The 16317-nt window shown below is 36.3% G+C and overlaps 1 protein-coding gene across 2 annotated transcripts in view; it reads right to left on the reverse strand.

Annotated features, from left to right (window-relative positions):
• The window catches only part of ZNF280C (zinc finger protein 280C), a 64829-nt gene that overhangs the window by 13792 nt on the left and 34720 nt on the right, over positions 1 to 16317 (reverse strand). For both annotated transcript variants that reach the window (XM_049644282.1, XM_049644283.1), the window contains exons 11-16: positions 15703 to 15860; positions 14945 to 15045; positions 14036 to 14182; positions 7079 to 7210; positions 2894 to 3207; positions 2287 to 2427 (exon numbers count right to left, since the gene is read on the reverse strand). In XM_049644282.1, the coding sequence (XP_049500239.1) occupies positions 2287 to 2427; positions 2894 to 3207; positions 7079 to 7210; positions 14036 to 14182; positions 14945 to 15045; positions 15703 to 15860 (993 nt within the window). The remainder of the gene's footprint in view (positions 1 to 2286; positions 2428 to 2893; positions 3208 to 7078; positions 7211 to 14035; positions 14183 to 14944; positions 15046 to 15702; positions 15861 to 16317) is intronic.

Consider the following 16317-nt stretch of genomic DNA (forward strand, 5'->3'; position numbering starts at 1 on the left):
GGGTGAAATAGGTGATGTGGATTAAGGAGTGCACTTGTCATGTGGATTAAGGAGTGCACTTGTCATGATGAGGACCCAGTAATATATGGAATTGCTGAATCATCATCTTGTACACCTGAAACTAATATAACACTGTATGTTAACTATACTGGAACTAAAATTAAAAACTTAAAAACTAAAAAACAGTCTGAGACAAAAAAAAGAAAAGGTAATGAAATAGAGAAGTAGCCAAAAGGGAAGAAAAAAAGTGATGGTAACAGTTTAAGTTGACAAGAAGATTTTCAAAAGTGAGTGATGAAAAGTATCAAATATTCTAAAGAAGTCATGGAAAAGTAAGAATAAAAAATAATGAGTACGTTTAATGATTAGGATATGACTGATAACCTTTAAAGGGGAAGCTTTAACTGATAGGTGGGGGCGATACTCAAATTACAAAGGGTAAAGAAAAAGCAAATAAGATAGTAAAGAAACTCTTGAAAATGTTGACAATAAAAGGAAGACAAGAAAATACACAAAGAAAACGCAAATCTCCTTCATTCTAGAAAAATACCTGAAAATATTAGCAGGCAGAAGGAATGTGGTAGAGAGAAAGAGATGAAATGAAGGCACAAAATAAAGGAGTAAGGTTGTGGAGCAAATGGAAGAGATGAATGCAAATGAAAGCAGGATTAGCTTTCGAAAAGTGAGAAATGTCTTTTTCTGAGATACCTGGATAAAGGGGGAAAAACTTGCGATAGAAAAAAGTTAATCTTGGGAAAAACGAGAAGATGACCTCTGGGTAGTGACTAGGAAAGAGACTAACAACTAAGAGACTAAAATAAAACCTTGAGGGTATTGAAAAGGATTTAAACAGGTGCTGCAGAAAAAAATAAAGAGGTCTTTTTAAAAACACACAACCAAATTAAAGTTAAAAATCATGATGAATTCAGAGGGTTGCCCGAGTGGTTCAGTTGGTTAAGTGTTAGACTTCAGCTCAGGTCATGATCTTGTGGTTCCCGGGCTCGAGTCCTGCATTGGGCTCTCTGCTGTCAGCTCAGGGCCTGCTTCGGATACCCTGAAACGTCCCCCACCCCCCTCCCTCCCCTGCTTGCACTCTCTCGCTCTCTCTCAAAAATAAACATTTTTTTAAAAAAAATCATGGATTCAGAGATAATTAAATCAAACACAGTTTGGTAGTTTGGAAAGCAGCAGAAAGAAAGATCAAAAAGGGTAAGAGATCCAAGCATAGTAAGGTTAAACATGACTGAAGATATAAAAGATTCTAAGACAAAAAGCAAGCAACATTCAAAACAGATGACCTTAAGGGTGAGGTTGATATCAAGTTTGGTGCTGCTGCACTGGAAAGAAGGGTCAAGACTCAAAATCATCAGGTAATGAGAACTCAAAATGAATAAATATTGTATATGATGAAGTACATTGGGACAGTGGTAAGGAAGGGGGGGTAACAGGTAACAGAGGTCTTGTTATGATCTGCAAGAAAACCACTTTATTTCTGACTGAAAATACATGGAACGACATCAGTTTGAATAATCAACTTAGCATATTTATATCTGAACAATTCTTACATATTTAAAAAAAATCCTTCCTGAAAGAATAAAGTAAGCTACTACTAATGAGGTTCAAATGAAAGTAGTGAAGTAGTGTGGTCTCTGTAGTTTTTCTCTAGCACAGAGTACATGGTAGGTGCTCAAACTGAACTTTTGTCTGAAAAGGAATTCTAACAGTAGCATCATGACTAAAATATACCTATAGTCTCTCACTTCACATTTCATTGAATGAATACAAAGATAAATGGCTTGAAAGGCTGATGGACAGAAAGATGGATGAAAGGGAAGGGGCAGAAGGGAGGGAGAAGGGAGGAAGAGAGTCCATTCATGAGAGTGCCAATATTGTTCTTAGCATCTTTGACAAACCTGGAGTCTCCCAAAGTGACTCCTTTGAAGAGGCTAACACTCTTGTGGTTACATGTATTTATTTGACAAATATTTTAAAAACATTAAAAATTTTATGTTTGAAAATACCACTTCTTAAAAGACTTAGAAAAACAAATTTCCTAACAAACCTATTCTAATTTCATTGGTCTAACTGCTCTTAAAACTTTGGTCCCCTTAATTTCATGAGGTATTACATTGGAAAATAATATTAAGTAATATCCTAGATGTTCCCTCTTGCTAGATCCTTTTAGCCCCTTAAGTGACAAACTGGCTTCTAAAAAAACAACCTTATTTTTAAAAAACAAAATTGTCAAATAGCAATTTTGATTGGTGGTGTACATGTTTAACTTACCTCACCATATGATTTATAAAGGCTTTGTTACAGTTAGTGTTGTATTTGCAAAAATTACAGTGGATATATATTGAAAAGTGGCTTGCAAAATCTTTTATTTTGGAATGACACTCAATGCACTTGTGAATTCCCCGACGGCACCTTATGGAGACAGAAAAAAAATAATGAAAATTTCTCATGAAACAAAAATAATAAGGTAAAGCCTTAATATTAATTGAAGCTAAGATGTTTAAATTAGCATCTTTAAATAGAGACATAATTTGAAAATTTGATTGGAAACAATAAGCTAGAATAAGTGTCAAAAATCAAACACCAGTTAATGTTCCCTGGAATAAAACGACTGCATTAATCAATTCAATTATGACAAGATATAAGCACAAAACAGAAGACTGGTGTAAATGATGACAACTGTACAATGAACGCTAATTCTAGTTCTGCTCCGCAGTTGTAAAAAGTACCTTTTTATTATCTTCTAGGCCTTTAGGCCAGACAAATGATCATCATGTCAATGTACAAGGGAGCTCTGTGATATGGTAAATTATATTAAAATAAACCTTTAATATTTAATATTCAATAAATATTACATATCAGGAATAAAAGATATTACCTTAAGTTCTTCAAAGCTATGCTGATTTTATTCTTTCTGTTGCGTTGTTTCTTTTGTTTACAAGAGGTTTTTTTGGTCTTATATTTAGATGCAACTCTACCTTGCCTTTTGGCATGAGGTTTACTTGCACTGGATACAGCTGCATGAGGCTTACTTGTCTTGGATTTACTTGTAGTAGATTTTATATTTTTAGCAGTTGTACTTTTAGACCTTGGAGGTGAGATTTGAAAAGAAGAAGTGCTTGGAACACTGCTACTGGGAGATGTAGTTACTGGTTTTGAATGAAGAGGTCCAACTGAGGCTCGAATAGTAACCTATAATAATGAAGACAATATATACATATTTTAGAAAATTAATCATCACATTAATATTAAAAAGATTACTTCATACCTTGACATTATGGTCAATTGGTTTTTGAAAAGGGTACCAAAACAACTCAGTGGAGGAAACAATAGTCATCAAACAAATGGTGTCGGAACAACAGGATAAATAGATGCAAAGAACGAATTTGGATCCTTATCTCATACTAGATGCAAAAATTAACTCAAAATGTATCAAGAATCAAATTGTAAGAGCTAAAACTGGAAAACTCTTAGAAAAAAGCATAGGAGTAAATCTCCATGATTTGGGGTTAGATAATGACTTTTCAAATATGACAACAAAAGCATAAGCAACCAAAGAAAAACATTAACTGGACTTCATAAAAATTTTAAACTTTTGTGCTTCAAAGGACACTGTTAAGAAAGTGACAAGACACCCCACAGAATCAGAGAAAATATTTGCAAATCATATTTCTAATAAGGGACTTGTGTACACAATATATAAAGAACGCTTACAACTCAGCAAAAAGACAAATAACTGAATTTAAAAATGGGCAAATGATCTGAATGAACAAGCATTTCTTTAAAGATATACAAACGGCCAATAAACACTTGAAAACATACTCAACAATCATTAGTCATCAAGAAAATGCAAATCAAAACTCCAGTGAGGTATCACTTTAGACCAACTAAAATGGCTACAGTAAAAAACAGACAGATTAATAATAAGTATTAACAAGATGTAGAGAAACTGCAATGCTCAGCTCATATATTTCTGGTAGGAATGTACAAGGGTACAGTGGCTTTGGAAAACAGTTGGTAGTTCTTCAAAATGTTAAACTTAAGAGTTATCATATGAGGCGCCTGGGTGGCTCAGCTGGTTAAGTGTCTGACTCGATTTCAGCTCAGGTCATGATTTCATGGTTTGTGGGTTCAAGCCCCACATTTGGCCCCACACTGACAGCATGGAGCCTGCCTGGGGATTCTCTCTCCCTCAAAAATATGAAAATAAAAACTTAAAAAAAAGAGAGTTCTCATATAACCCAGCAATTCCACTCCTTAGTGGTCTACTCCTAAGCAATTCCATCTAAGAGAAATGAAAAAGTAAGTCCACACAAAAACTTGTACATGAGCTTTCATAAGAGCATTATTTACAACAGCCAAAAAGTGCAAACAACCCAAATGCTCATCAAATAATGAATGGATAAATCAAATAAAAAAGAATAAATTACTGATACAAGCTTTAATATTGATGGATCTCACAAATGTTACGCTAAGTGAAGGAAGCCAATCATAAAAGACCACATATTGTAGGATTCCATTAAAAATTTTTGTTTCCATGTTTATTTTTGAGAGCGAGAGCACGAGTAGGGGAGGGGCAGAGAGAGAGGGAGACACGGAATCCGAAGCAGGCTCAAGGGTCTGAGCTGTCAGCACAGAGCCCGAGGCAAGGCTTGAACCCACAAATCATGATGAGATCATGACCTGAGCCAAGGTCGGATGCTTAAAACTGACTGAGCCACCCAGGGGCCCCTATATGATTCCATTTTTATGAAATGTCCAGAATAGGAAAATCCATAGGAACAGAAAGTAAAGTTTGCCTAGGGCTGGTGGAGGGGAAATAGGGAGTGACTCCTAACAGCTATAGGGTTTTTTTGGGGGGTGACAAAAATGTTCAAAAATGGGTCGTAGTGATGTTTGCACAACTCTGTGAATATGCTAAAAACCACTGAATTATATCTCAATAAAGCTGTTTTACCAAAAAATCACTGCAGTTCAAAATTTAAATATCATTATTTTGAAAATGGTAAATATAAACTACAATCAGTTAAGTATCCCATTTATTCTAAATGGTCATACCAATTAAATGACATTTACCTCATTATTTATTTACTGTTGTGAATTGCAGTTTTGTATTGATAGCGTTTCTATGTTAACAGATATTAACGGATAATTAGGAGTTAGTGCAAATTATATGAATATCAAAAAAAGCACATTCCATGTCTATTTTATTCTCTGATACAACTAAGTAGCTTTCACAAACACAGAAGTCAAAATTTAAATCTCAAAACCAGAAATAATAACCTTGGAAAGCCCTGCATTACTCTTTGGTAACTATAAAACAGATCTTCAGTAAATGTGACCTGCTCTATCTGGAGGTTCATTGGTCAGGATTTATAATTCCAAAGGTTATTGTGGAGGTTACATCAATTAATTATACAGAATGAAGAGTTTGAAAATATTCAGAATTTCCCTAAAGGGAACTAACATAACATTTATCATTTAGTATTCAAAAAAGGTGATGTTCGGTTATACCCACTGATTAATAATGGAAAACACAGTTGCCTATTAACATTCTCTTTAATCACTTGACTATACTACTCCCATGTACTTGAGGACCAGCCAATGAGGAAGTCCTTTGAAATACATGTGACCTGGTATCATACAAAAAGCACTGAATTAGGGGTCAAAAGACCCAGGTTAAATCTCAATACTACCTCTTGCTAGCCATTTGACCTTGAGTAAGTAATTTATCCTCTTTAAGCCTCCTCATTTATAAAATGGAAATAATACCTGTCTTGTCTACCTCACTAAATTGTTATTAAATAATAGAATGTATGAAAAATCACACAGAAAGCTTAATTCTAAAGTGTTACAAGACACCTATTACTATGATGATGATGATGATGACGATATCATTATACACTTGTTATTATTATTAATTATTAATAAGAGAAGATATGGGAAAGGACTGTACTGCTTATACTAGTCTTCTGCATGTCTAGTCCCAGCATGGAATGAATGGATTACAGGTAAGGATACTGGATAGCTTCTTTCACTCTAGATCTTCAGAGCACTGCTTTACATTTTTTAATTAATTCAAATAGTGGACATACTTACATTCAAAGGTAAGCACTCAAAGCCAATATAAATGTTTGGGAATTATTTCACTTTGGATTATGTATCCTTCTACCAGAGCAAATAATCAAGAGGTGACTTTACTTACATAAGAAGTCAGAGAAAACAGGTGTACATAAGACAAATAGGGAAAAGGAAGTTTTGTAGTCAGATATGTGTGTTTGCTCACTTAAGACAGCAATGCTATTGAGGAGCGATGCTTTTCTGAGAGTAGATTCAGTAATACCAACTTCAACAAAGTATGGCATTCAAGGCACTATGACAGATGCTGGGGACACAAAGATAAATTAAAGAGGATTCCTAACCTTACAGTCTAGCAGCTAAAGCAGACATATATGCTGCCAACTGGAAGAACTCAGAAACAGCCTATAAAATATTGAAACAACTCACTGACACAGCCTATGGTTAATCTAGTTGCACTCACTACATAGGAATATGCTCCAACATAGCACATGTCAATTAAGTAAAAAAAAAAAAAAAAAAAAAAAAGGATAGGTTTCTTTCCAAGCAAAACAATGGTAAAACCTAAACTTATATCTTAATGACAAGCAGAAGTTAATTTTTAATATTATAGTCAATAGATAAACCCAGGCAGGGGGCACCTGGTTGGCTCAGTGTGACTCTTGATCTCAGGGTTGTAAGTTCGAGCCCCACATTGGGTATAGAGATTACTTGAAAATAAAATCTGGGGTGCCCAGGTGGCTCAGTCACTGACTCAATATCGGCTCATGTCGTGATCTCGTGGTTGTGAGATCAAGCCCCGTGTTGGGCTCCATGCTGCTTGGAGCCTGCTTGGGATTCTCTTTCTCTCCCCCTCTCTCTGCCCCTCTCCCCTGCTTGTGCTCTCTCTCTAAAAATAAATAAATAGACATTTAAAACAAAACCAGGCAGGAATTTACTTCTACTATCACACAAAATGTTAAAATAAAACATATCTAAAACTCACTTTTGTACCAGGAGGCAATCCTTCTAGCTCTTTAGGCTTTATAAATGTCCGATGCTGGGTCTTGTGATCCAGTTTCTCTTTGCAGGTCAAAAATTGTAGTCTGCACTTGGTACAACGATGAACTCCTTTTTTCTGTTTATAAGAAACATTAAAAATACTATGAGAAATAATAACTTCTATCACCACAAATCCTGGAATCTGAAATTGCTCTTAATTATAATAGCTAAATAATTTTTATAAACCAGTATTTTACTATATCCCATCATAAACAATGCCAGAATATTCTTTCATTTTTTTTCAAGAACACTGCTTGCATTAGTATTTGTATTTCAAAAGTATTTGTGGGGCACCTGGCTGCTCAGTTGGTAACACATGGCAACTCTTGATTTCAGGGTTTAAAAGTTTGAGCCCCACACTGGGTGTAGAGATTACTTAAAAATGAAATCTTTAAAATAAGTATTTATTGCCATATAGGCAATCAAAACAAAAGCTATTATCAGTTAGGTTCAAATGTGACAAGTCCTATACCTTTGTAGTGTGAAAGCTTTTTTAATTATAAATTTAAGTATAAACCATTCAAGCACACGATACAGTGAAAATGAGTTATACTATATTTTTATCCTAGAAAAGGTGAAGTTATTTTTAATTTTTAAAATTTCTTTTTTTAATGTTATTTATTTTTTTGAGAGACAGAAGGTGGGGATGGGGGCGGGGTGGTCAGGGAATCCCAAGCAGGCTCCGTGCTGTCAGTGCAGAGCCCGATGTGGGGTTTGATCTCACGAACCTCGAGATCAAGACCTGAGCCGAAATCAAGAGTCAGACACTTAACCAGTTGAACCCCTCAGGCGTCCCAATTTTTTACATTTCTATTTGTTTCACAACAACAATTGAGCTTTCTATGAGCACCTGGGTGACTCAGTCAGTTAAGGGTCCAACTCTTGATTTCAGCTCAGGTCATGATCTCGTGGTTTGTGAGATCAAGCCTGCATCAGGTTCTGTGCTGACAGTGTGGAGGTGCCTGTTTGAGATTCTGTCTCCCTCTCTCTGTGCCCCTCCCCCACTCATGTTTTCTCTCTCTGTCTCTCAAAATAAGTAAACATTTTAAAAGATTTGAACTTCCTAAAACCAAAACAAATTTAACCAGACATCCCCTCCAAAAGTTCTGTTACAGAAATGATTGTATAAAGCAGTGTTGTCCAGCAGAACTTTCTACAGTGTCTGATAACATTACATAGTTGCACTGTCCAATATGGTATTCACCAGCCACATGTTGTTACTGACCACCTGAACTGTAAAAAGTTCAACACAGGAACTGATTTTTCAATTTTACTTAATTTTACTTAATTTAAGTAGGCACAGATGGCTAGTGGCTGTGATACTGGCCAGTATGGCTACAGAAGCACAAATGAGAACAACTGATCCCAATCTACTGTCAGAGAACCCCTTGACTACATCCCTTCTCAAACTTAGGCCTATTATTTTTTTATCAATGGGAAATAGGACCCAAGAGAGATCTAAGTCATTTGCTCATAGCTAGTTGATGTTCTTTCTATTACACATTATCAATTGCAATCTTTATGTATATGTTTTCATTAATTAAAAAATATATTCTATATTTATAGGTAAATTTAGAACAACATACAAATGCAAAAGAATGTTTTCTCCAAAGCTGTATCTTCACAGGCCCATCACTAGTTTCATGTAAAGCATAATTATTTAGGAAAAGCAAATGAGTTAACATGTGTAAGTAGCTAGTGGTTACTGGTGTACAGCAGGCATTTGATAAATAAAAGTTCTGAAAAAACTTCAAAGCAATATATAAATATAATGTTTGATTACTATTTTAGTTTCATTTTTAAGACAATTTTAGAAGTATGGTGCATTGGATCATATCCTAGGTATAGGCAATGTAAACAGATTCACCTAACATGTGTTCAAGAGAAAGAAGGAAAGAGGGAAAAAGATCCCAGTCAAGAAACAGATAGCAAGGTTACAGGACAGGTAGAAAATTCCCCAGAGTACAATTCCTAGAAATCTTTTCTCTACCTGTGCATATACCTCATCCAGTTTCATGATTTTAAACAGCATCCATCCAACTGCCTACTTGACATCACTACTTGATATTTAACAGTCATTTCAAATCAACATAAACAAAACTGAACTCTAGATTTTCCCCCATCCACCCTGCAAAAAAAAAAAAAAATCTGTTCCTTCTCTAGTCTTCCCAATATCTCAGTGTATGGGAACACCATTCTTGCAGTGGCTCAGGACAAAAGAACTCAGTTACACTTAATTCATGCCTTTCTTTCACACCCCACATCCACCAACCCATTAATAAAACCTGTCAGCTCTACCTTCAAAAACAATCTTTCCACTTTTTATCACCTGTTCAGCTACCATGTCAGTCCAAGCCACTCACCTGGACTTTTCCAATAGCCTCCTACCTTCTCCTTGTTCCCACCCTTTCCTCCTAACAGTCTATTCTCTCTATAGCTGCCAGAGTGATCTCTCACATGCTTAAAGCTTCCAATGGTTTTCCACACCACATCCAAATCCTAACTCTGGCTCACAAGACCCTACGCCATTTACTCTGCATTCTGTTGCTACAGTCTCATTTCAACCTACTCTCCCTCCCACTTGTTTGCCATGCTCCAGCTACACGGGCCCCTTGCTGTTCCTTGGACATCTAGATAGGTGCTCACCTCTCTGCCTACTTACTATTCCCTCTCCTTGAAATATCCTCTCTCAGATATCCACATAGCTAACTCTCTTATGTCCTTTGGAGAGGCCCTCTTTGACCATCCCATATAAAAACAGAAATGGCTTCCTTCACCTCCTAAGCCCTGGCACTCCCTAACCTCACATGTTTTCTTCCCATGGTACTTATCACCAGCTGGCATACATTTACATTCAGACATAATACACATACTCTTTCTCCACTACCATGCAAATTCCAGAGAGCACAAACTGTTTTGTTCACTTCTGTTAAACAGTCCCTGGCATATATTAAGCACTCAATAAGTATTTGTTAAATAAATAACGAGGAAGACAGCAAGAGACTGAAGGAGCATGCACATGAGAAGCAGGCACAATTTAACTAGTTCAAAATGTCTGCCATGCCATTCAATGAGCATCTGCCCAGAGCCCTGGGATGGGAGACATTAATCTACTATTCCCTTAGTTGGACTCGAGTCTTGCATATCTCTCTTATGCATATATGCTTGAGATGTGGTAAGGAGAATAATACAGAGGGACGCCTGGGTGGCTCAGTCGGTTAACCGTCTGACTCTTGATCTCAGCTCAGGTCTTGATCTCAGGGTCGTGAGTTCAAGCCCCGCATTGGGCTCCGCGCTGGGCATGAAGCCTACTTAAAAAAAAAAAAAAAAGGATAATACAGTACAGTTTTAAATAATATGATGTTCAACCAAAAAATTGGTGACCTATTCCAAGGATAGAGAATTACCCGTCTGCGTTGAACTTTCTGACAAACATACTATATTGTTTGGGTGATTTGAGGAATTTTCAAGGCTAATTCTGACTATCTGTAATATCTGCTTTTAGACCTAATGTTGGTAAAGGATATGACTCTATGGTAAAACCTTGGGCTCTAAGTCAATTTTTGGCTCTGCCATTTATTAGGGAATGTGGCACTGGGCAAAGTAACTTACTGTCTATAAAGCTTTATTTCCTCATTTATGAAATGAAAATGACCATACCTGCTTTGTAGGATGTTTGTGAGGATTGAAGAAAATAATGCAAGTAAAAACACTGTGACTGCCATACAACAAGTGATTAGTATATATTAGCTACTTGTTATTTCTATAAAGATTTAATAAGAATATCTAACATATGAAATCCTTCATCCTTTCTTAAAAGTTGTACAAACCATATCGATAGCTCTTAAAATCACTTAAGACATACTAATATATTCTTTTTAGGAAAAGGTTACAACCAAAGTCTTCAAAAAGAATAAAATGAGCCACAGATTCAATAATTCCTATTATCTAAAATCACACTAATGTTAGCTCAATTACAAGTTTATAATTCTGCTCAGCTATGGTTTTTGAGTCTTTTGTGGACAACTGCATAAACTGAAAGTACTTTGAAAAACTCTTGATGATCCTATTATTAGACTCTTTCCTCTGTTGACTGCTCACTGGCTACCTCTTAGGTACTCCAAACTCACAAATATTGGGCACCAAGTCCTTAAGACTACTCCCAGGCTTGATGATGCAGAAGAACTTACAGGATTTAGAAATTGTTATACTCATAGACACAATTATTACAGTGAAAGGATACAGAACAGGATTAATAAAGGAAGAAAAATGCATTGGGTGGAGTTTGGAGGATATTGGCACCAGTTTCCAAGTGCACTCTCCCAACAAGCTGCATAGGACATGTTTAATCAATCCCCCGGCAACTAACTGCAGCAATACGTATGAAGTGCTTTTTACGAGGAAAGCTCTCTTGAGTCTAAGAAGCTAGGTTTGTTCTTTTTACAGGGTTCAGTCACCAGAAGCCAGGTTTATTTTTTTTAAAGGGTTCAGTCACCAAATCTTCAGGCTCCCAGAAGAAAAGCAGGTGTTCACCATAATCATATCTTTGTACAAATGATCTAGAAAAGCTGGCACAATGTGGCTCAAGGTCCTAGGCATGTAAAACACTCATCAATTAATAACAAAGGCTCAATTTCCTGGAGTTAGCCAAGGGCTAATTATGCCAATATGCAAACAGACCCTTCTGAAAATGTACATGATTTGAACAACGCAGACCTGCTGGGTCAACTCTTTCCTATATACATGGCAAGATAAGGCATACAATTTAGGGTATGAAGAGTGACTATAGACCAGGTAAACCACTTAAGAGACGTAGTCCACATGGCAGGCCCATCCATCTCTTTACCTTTCTAAGGACATTCTTACTTCCTCTGCATCTGTACCTCACTCTGGAGATTAGTAAAGCATGGTAGGAAGAATTATGTTAAAAGCTTCATAATGAAATAGTTAGAGCTACTGTTTTACATCTCATTCTTCCTTTCAAAATCAAAGGTCAAAACATGAAATAAAGCACCAAGACCAGTGTTTTCCAAACTATTCCTCAAGAAATGTTAGTAGGCATTGCGCAAATAAAGGATTAAATAAATTTTGGGAACAATATAGACAATATCCCTTCCTTGGGGATTTATAAGGTTTTCTAGCATATTAAAAGCTCTATTTTTAAACATAAACAAAAAATTGTTAATTTTTTAAATCCAGCCAATTACGGAACTTCTTTTTCCAGGAGCAATTTTAGAGTGGAACATCTATTAACATCTGATGGAACACTCCTGGGAAACTCTAGAATAGAAAGATTTTGCCGGGGGGCACCTGGGTGGCTTAGTCGGTGAAGCGTCTGACTTCAGCTCAGGTCATGATCTCACAGTTTGTGAGTTCGAGCCCCACATCGGGCTCAGAGCCTGGAGCCTGCTTTGGATTCTGTGTCTCCCTCTCTCTCTGCCCCTCCCCCACTTGTGCTCTGTCTCTGTCAAAAATAAATTTAAAAAATGTAAATTTTTTTTAAAAAAGAAAGATTTTGCCACAGGTTCTTAAGGGTGAGATGGCATACCCAGCATGTTGGAACCATCCCAGTCATGACACAGGTGATCCTGAATATATTTGGGTATTCTACTTTTTATACTTTTTTTCAATTAACAAGTACAAGTTGATTTCATGGTCATTTAATGAGTGGAACTGAAAACAATACTGAGTAGACAATGCTGAGAAAACCAGTGCTGAGTAAATTGGCCATGACAATGCAATCAACAATAAGACAATGTAATGAGCTTATGAGTGAGGAGACAAAACTCGATCACATAATTGCATTTGGTAAACTTGTTGACTTCTAATTTTGGCAAAGGTACCACTGCTCTTTCAAACACTCAAGAATAGACTTACTGTTTAAAGGTGCCTGGGTGGCTCAGTCGAGTTAAGTGTCTGACTCTTAATTTCGGCTCAGGTCATGATCTCGTAGTTCATGAGTTCAGGACCCGCACTGGGTTCTGTGCTGACAGCTGACAAAGCCTGCTTGGGATTCTCATTCCCTCTCTCTGCCCCTCCCCCCACTCTCAAAAATAAATCAATAAACATTAAAAAAAAATAGGTTTACTGTCTCATCAAAGTTTTCAGCCTAAATAAAGGATGGTCTAATTGTGTCAGGAAAAGACCCAGCAAGAATAAACAGAGAATTCAAGGGAAAGGTGCCAGCACTAACACTGGTATCCCAGAAATGACAAAGCTAAACTGGCAAAAGTCATCTAGGAAACAAGTTATAACCTAAATATAGTCCTCTGGAAGAGTTCACATATCTAGAAACAAGTGTCATTGCTATTTCCTTTGTCACTGGCTGCTACAAAAGACCATTCTAGGTTGCTAAGACAACCACATGTCTTTTCATAATAAAAACTGAGCTAGAAAGTAGAAATGAAGTTTGGAGAAGGAGAAAAAAAAACAGAGTCCTCAAGCTTATCTTTCTCAGTTCAAAAATACCCTTTTCCCTGCTCTTGATTCACTACCTTTAAAATCATTCCTGTTTTCACCACTTGTAGACCCCTGAAATATTCAACTTCAATATTTCCCTCATCTTCCCTCTTCCCCTCTGCTCTAGGCCTCCCAGTTCTACCTCAGAACTCTCTCTATTCAAGAGCCTCACCACCAATAGGAAGTGGACAGAGATAAGGAGTGGAAATTTCACAAGTAATTCAGCATAAATTGTAAATTAATCATGTCATTTGGAACCACTTAACTTTCCTTTTAGAACAAATCTAACCAATGCTCTAAGGTGTGTGTGTGTGTGTGTGTGTATACATATATGCATATACGTATATACACATATGCATACGTATATGTGCACATACATACATATATACACGCACACGCCTTTTTACTAAGACAAAATGAACAAATAACTGCTAAATCTCACCTGATGCTTCATGTAATGATTCATGTAGGGAGTTGCCATTTTACTAACTTTGAGGCAAAATGGACACAGCAAGTTCTTAGTGTTTTCATGGGATGCTCTAAAATGATTCTCTACATCAGAAAATGTTGAAGATCTAAACTGGCAAACCTAGAAATATAAAGAAGGTTTAATTTAACTTGAAAGTTTATAACGGACATGCAATTACATCAAAGTAGTAATGATGAGTCATTTATTTAGAGGAATATTATGAAACGCTAATTCAGCTCTGCTGCGTATACAACCAAGAATTCTATTACTGAAAATAATAAGTATAATCTTTGAAACAAAAATTATCTTTCAAAGTTTGGGGATATATTCCTAAATATAACCAGATTTTCTTCTTTTTTTTCAGACCTACTGCCCCCCTATCTTGTTTGAATTTCCAAATTTTGACACCTCTTGTCCTAGAAAGTTTTTCCTGCTATATAAAATAGAGTATTCTCTTCTTTGGGTTTTAAATGGCACCCAGGCTATGACAGAGGCAATTTATCTTGCTATCTGATTGGGAACCATTTCAAATTCTGGAAAAATACTGGTCTCAAAGCATTTAGTTGAGTTCCCCATAACTAATAGCATTTCTTATTTCTCTGTCATATCTATATTCTTCTCTACATGGTAAGAAAATCCATACGTGTCTTTCTGCAGCAGGGTGTTTTGTTTGTCTAGTCCAGGAGTCAGTAAACTATGGCCTACAAAGTCCAAGCCACCATTGCCCATGTATATGAGTTACATCAATGGAGTTTCCATTATTGAAGAGTGTCTTCAATTTTAGTAACTCGTTTTATTCAAACAGTTAATAAGAGCAACAGAATATGATTTTGTGGCACGTGAAAGTAAAACAAAAACCTAAGTACATGATAAAATGTGTACCTGGCAAATATATGGCATTTCACCGGGTTTATGAGTGTCCTTCATATGTTGCAAAAGAGCATGTTCGGTTTCAAATGATAATTCACAGATTTTGCAAATAGCTGAAAGTGGAGAAAACAATTACACCATTTTAAGGATGTATAGAAATAAAAGATGCATTTTGTATACCCATAACAATGGCAATAATAACAGTAATAGTAATAGTGATGGTGGTTCCAACGGTTCTAGAGTTGTTAACTCTGTAACACTGTTCTATGGACTTTACTTATATGCCGTCACTGAGAGAGGTACTGCGATTTTTATCCCCATTTTCCAGATGAGGGACCTGAGGCACAGAAAGATTAAGTAACTTGCCGGAGGTCTTAACAGCTATATTAAGATGCAGAACTGGAATTTAAATCCTAGCTAACTCCAGACTCCATGATTTTTAACTATCATCGCAGTTACTTTTCTTATTAGGGTGTAAATCAAGGCCATTGATTCCATAATTGCAAACTGGGGCATCCGAATTTTCTAACATTAGCCCCCTATGTATGATGCACGAATTATGTAAAGGAAGTTTCTATTTACAAGACTTCAGTTTTAGAAAGCAATTCTAGCGAAGAGTTTATACACGTTAAAACTTGATTTTCAACTGTGCCCACAATCCAAAGTCTATTTCTTTTTCTTACGTTTCTCATCAGAAATCGTAAGGAGTCCTCAGAGCTTAGATAACCAAAGTCATGGATGTTCACGACTTCAGCAAAATGGTGACTTACTAGAAAACTCATGCGGAGTGTGTGTGCTCTCGATGTGACACTGCAACTGGAACGGTGTGGGATACTGACGGTAGCAGTGTTGGCAGGTAGTATGGTTTTCCCAGCTCTCGTTGTTCTGCTTCTCAAGTTCCAGATGGTGTTTCATGTGGTTCATAAACCTATAAATGATTGTCAATAGATGCAAATATTCAGATTTATAACCAAGGAAAAAACTCACAGATAAGTATTTGAACTTAAATGTTAAAAATATAGTTATATTACTCAAAGTAGTATCTGCAAAGCCTTAAAGTCTTCTAGAAAAGTGTGCACTTTAAATAATCACTTTCATTAGGTGGCCCAGTAAACATTTCTCTCTGCATCTTTGAGAATCATCCATTAATGTAGTTCATATGAAATACCACTACTTTGCTACAAGCCTTCATCGTTCATTCAGATTTTAAAAAGTTTGCAAAGAAAAACAACAGGCTTCTTTTCCATACATGAAATACTATTTCCATTTTAAATACATTAAATACATAAAGAGAGAAAACCCTATCACCAAAAGCGGCTACGGAGCCAGAGAGAAGTCTTTTAAAGGTCTTAAAGACATACAATAGGTTTCAGCTGCTTAAAAGA

Source organism: Panthera uncia, chromosome X (genome assembly GCF_023721935.1).
Source record: "Panthera uncia isolate 11264 chromosome X, Puncia_PCG_1.0, whole genome shotgun sequence".
Taxonomy (NCBI): Eukaryota; Metazoa; Chordata; class Mammalia; order Carnivora; family Felidae; genus Panthera; species Panthera uncia.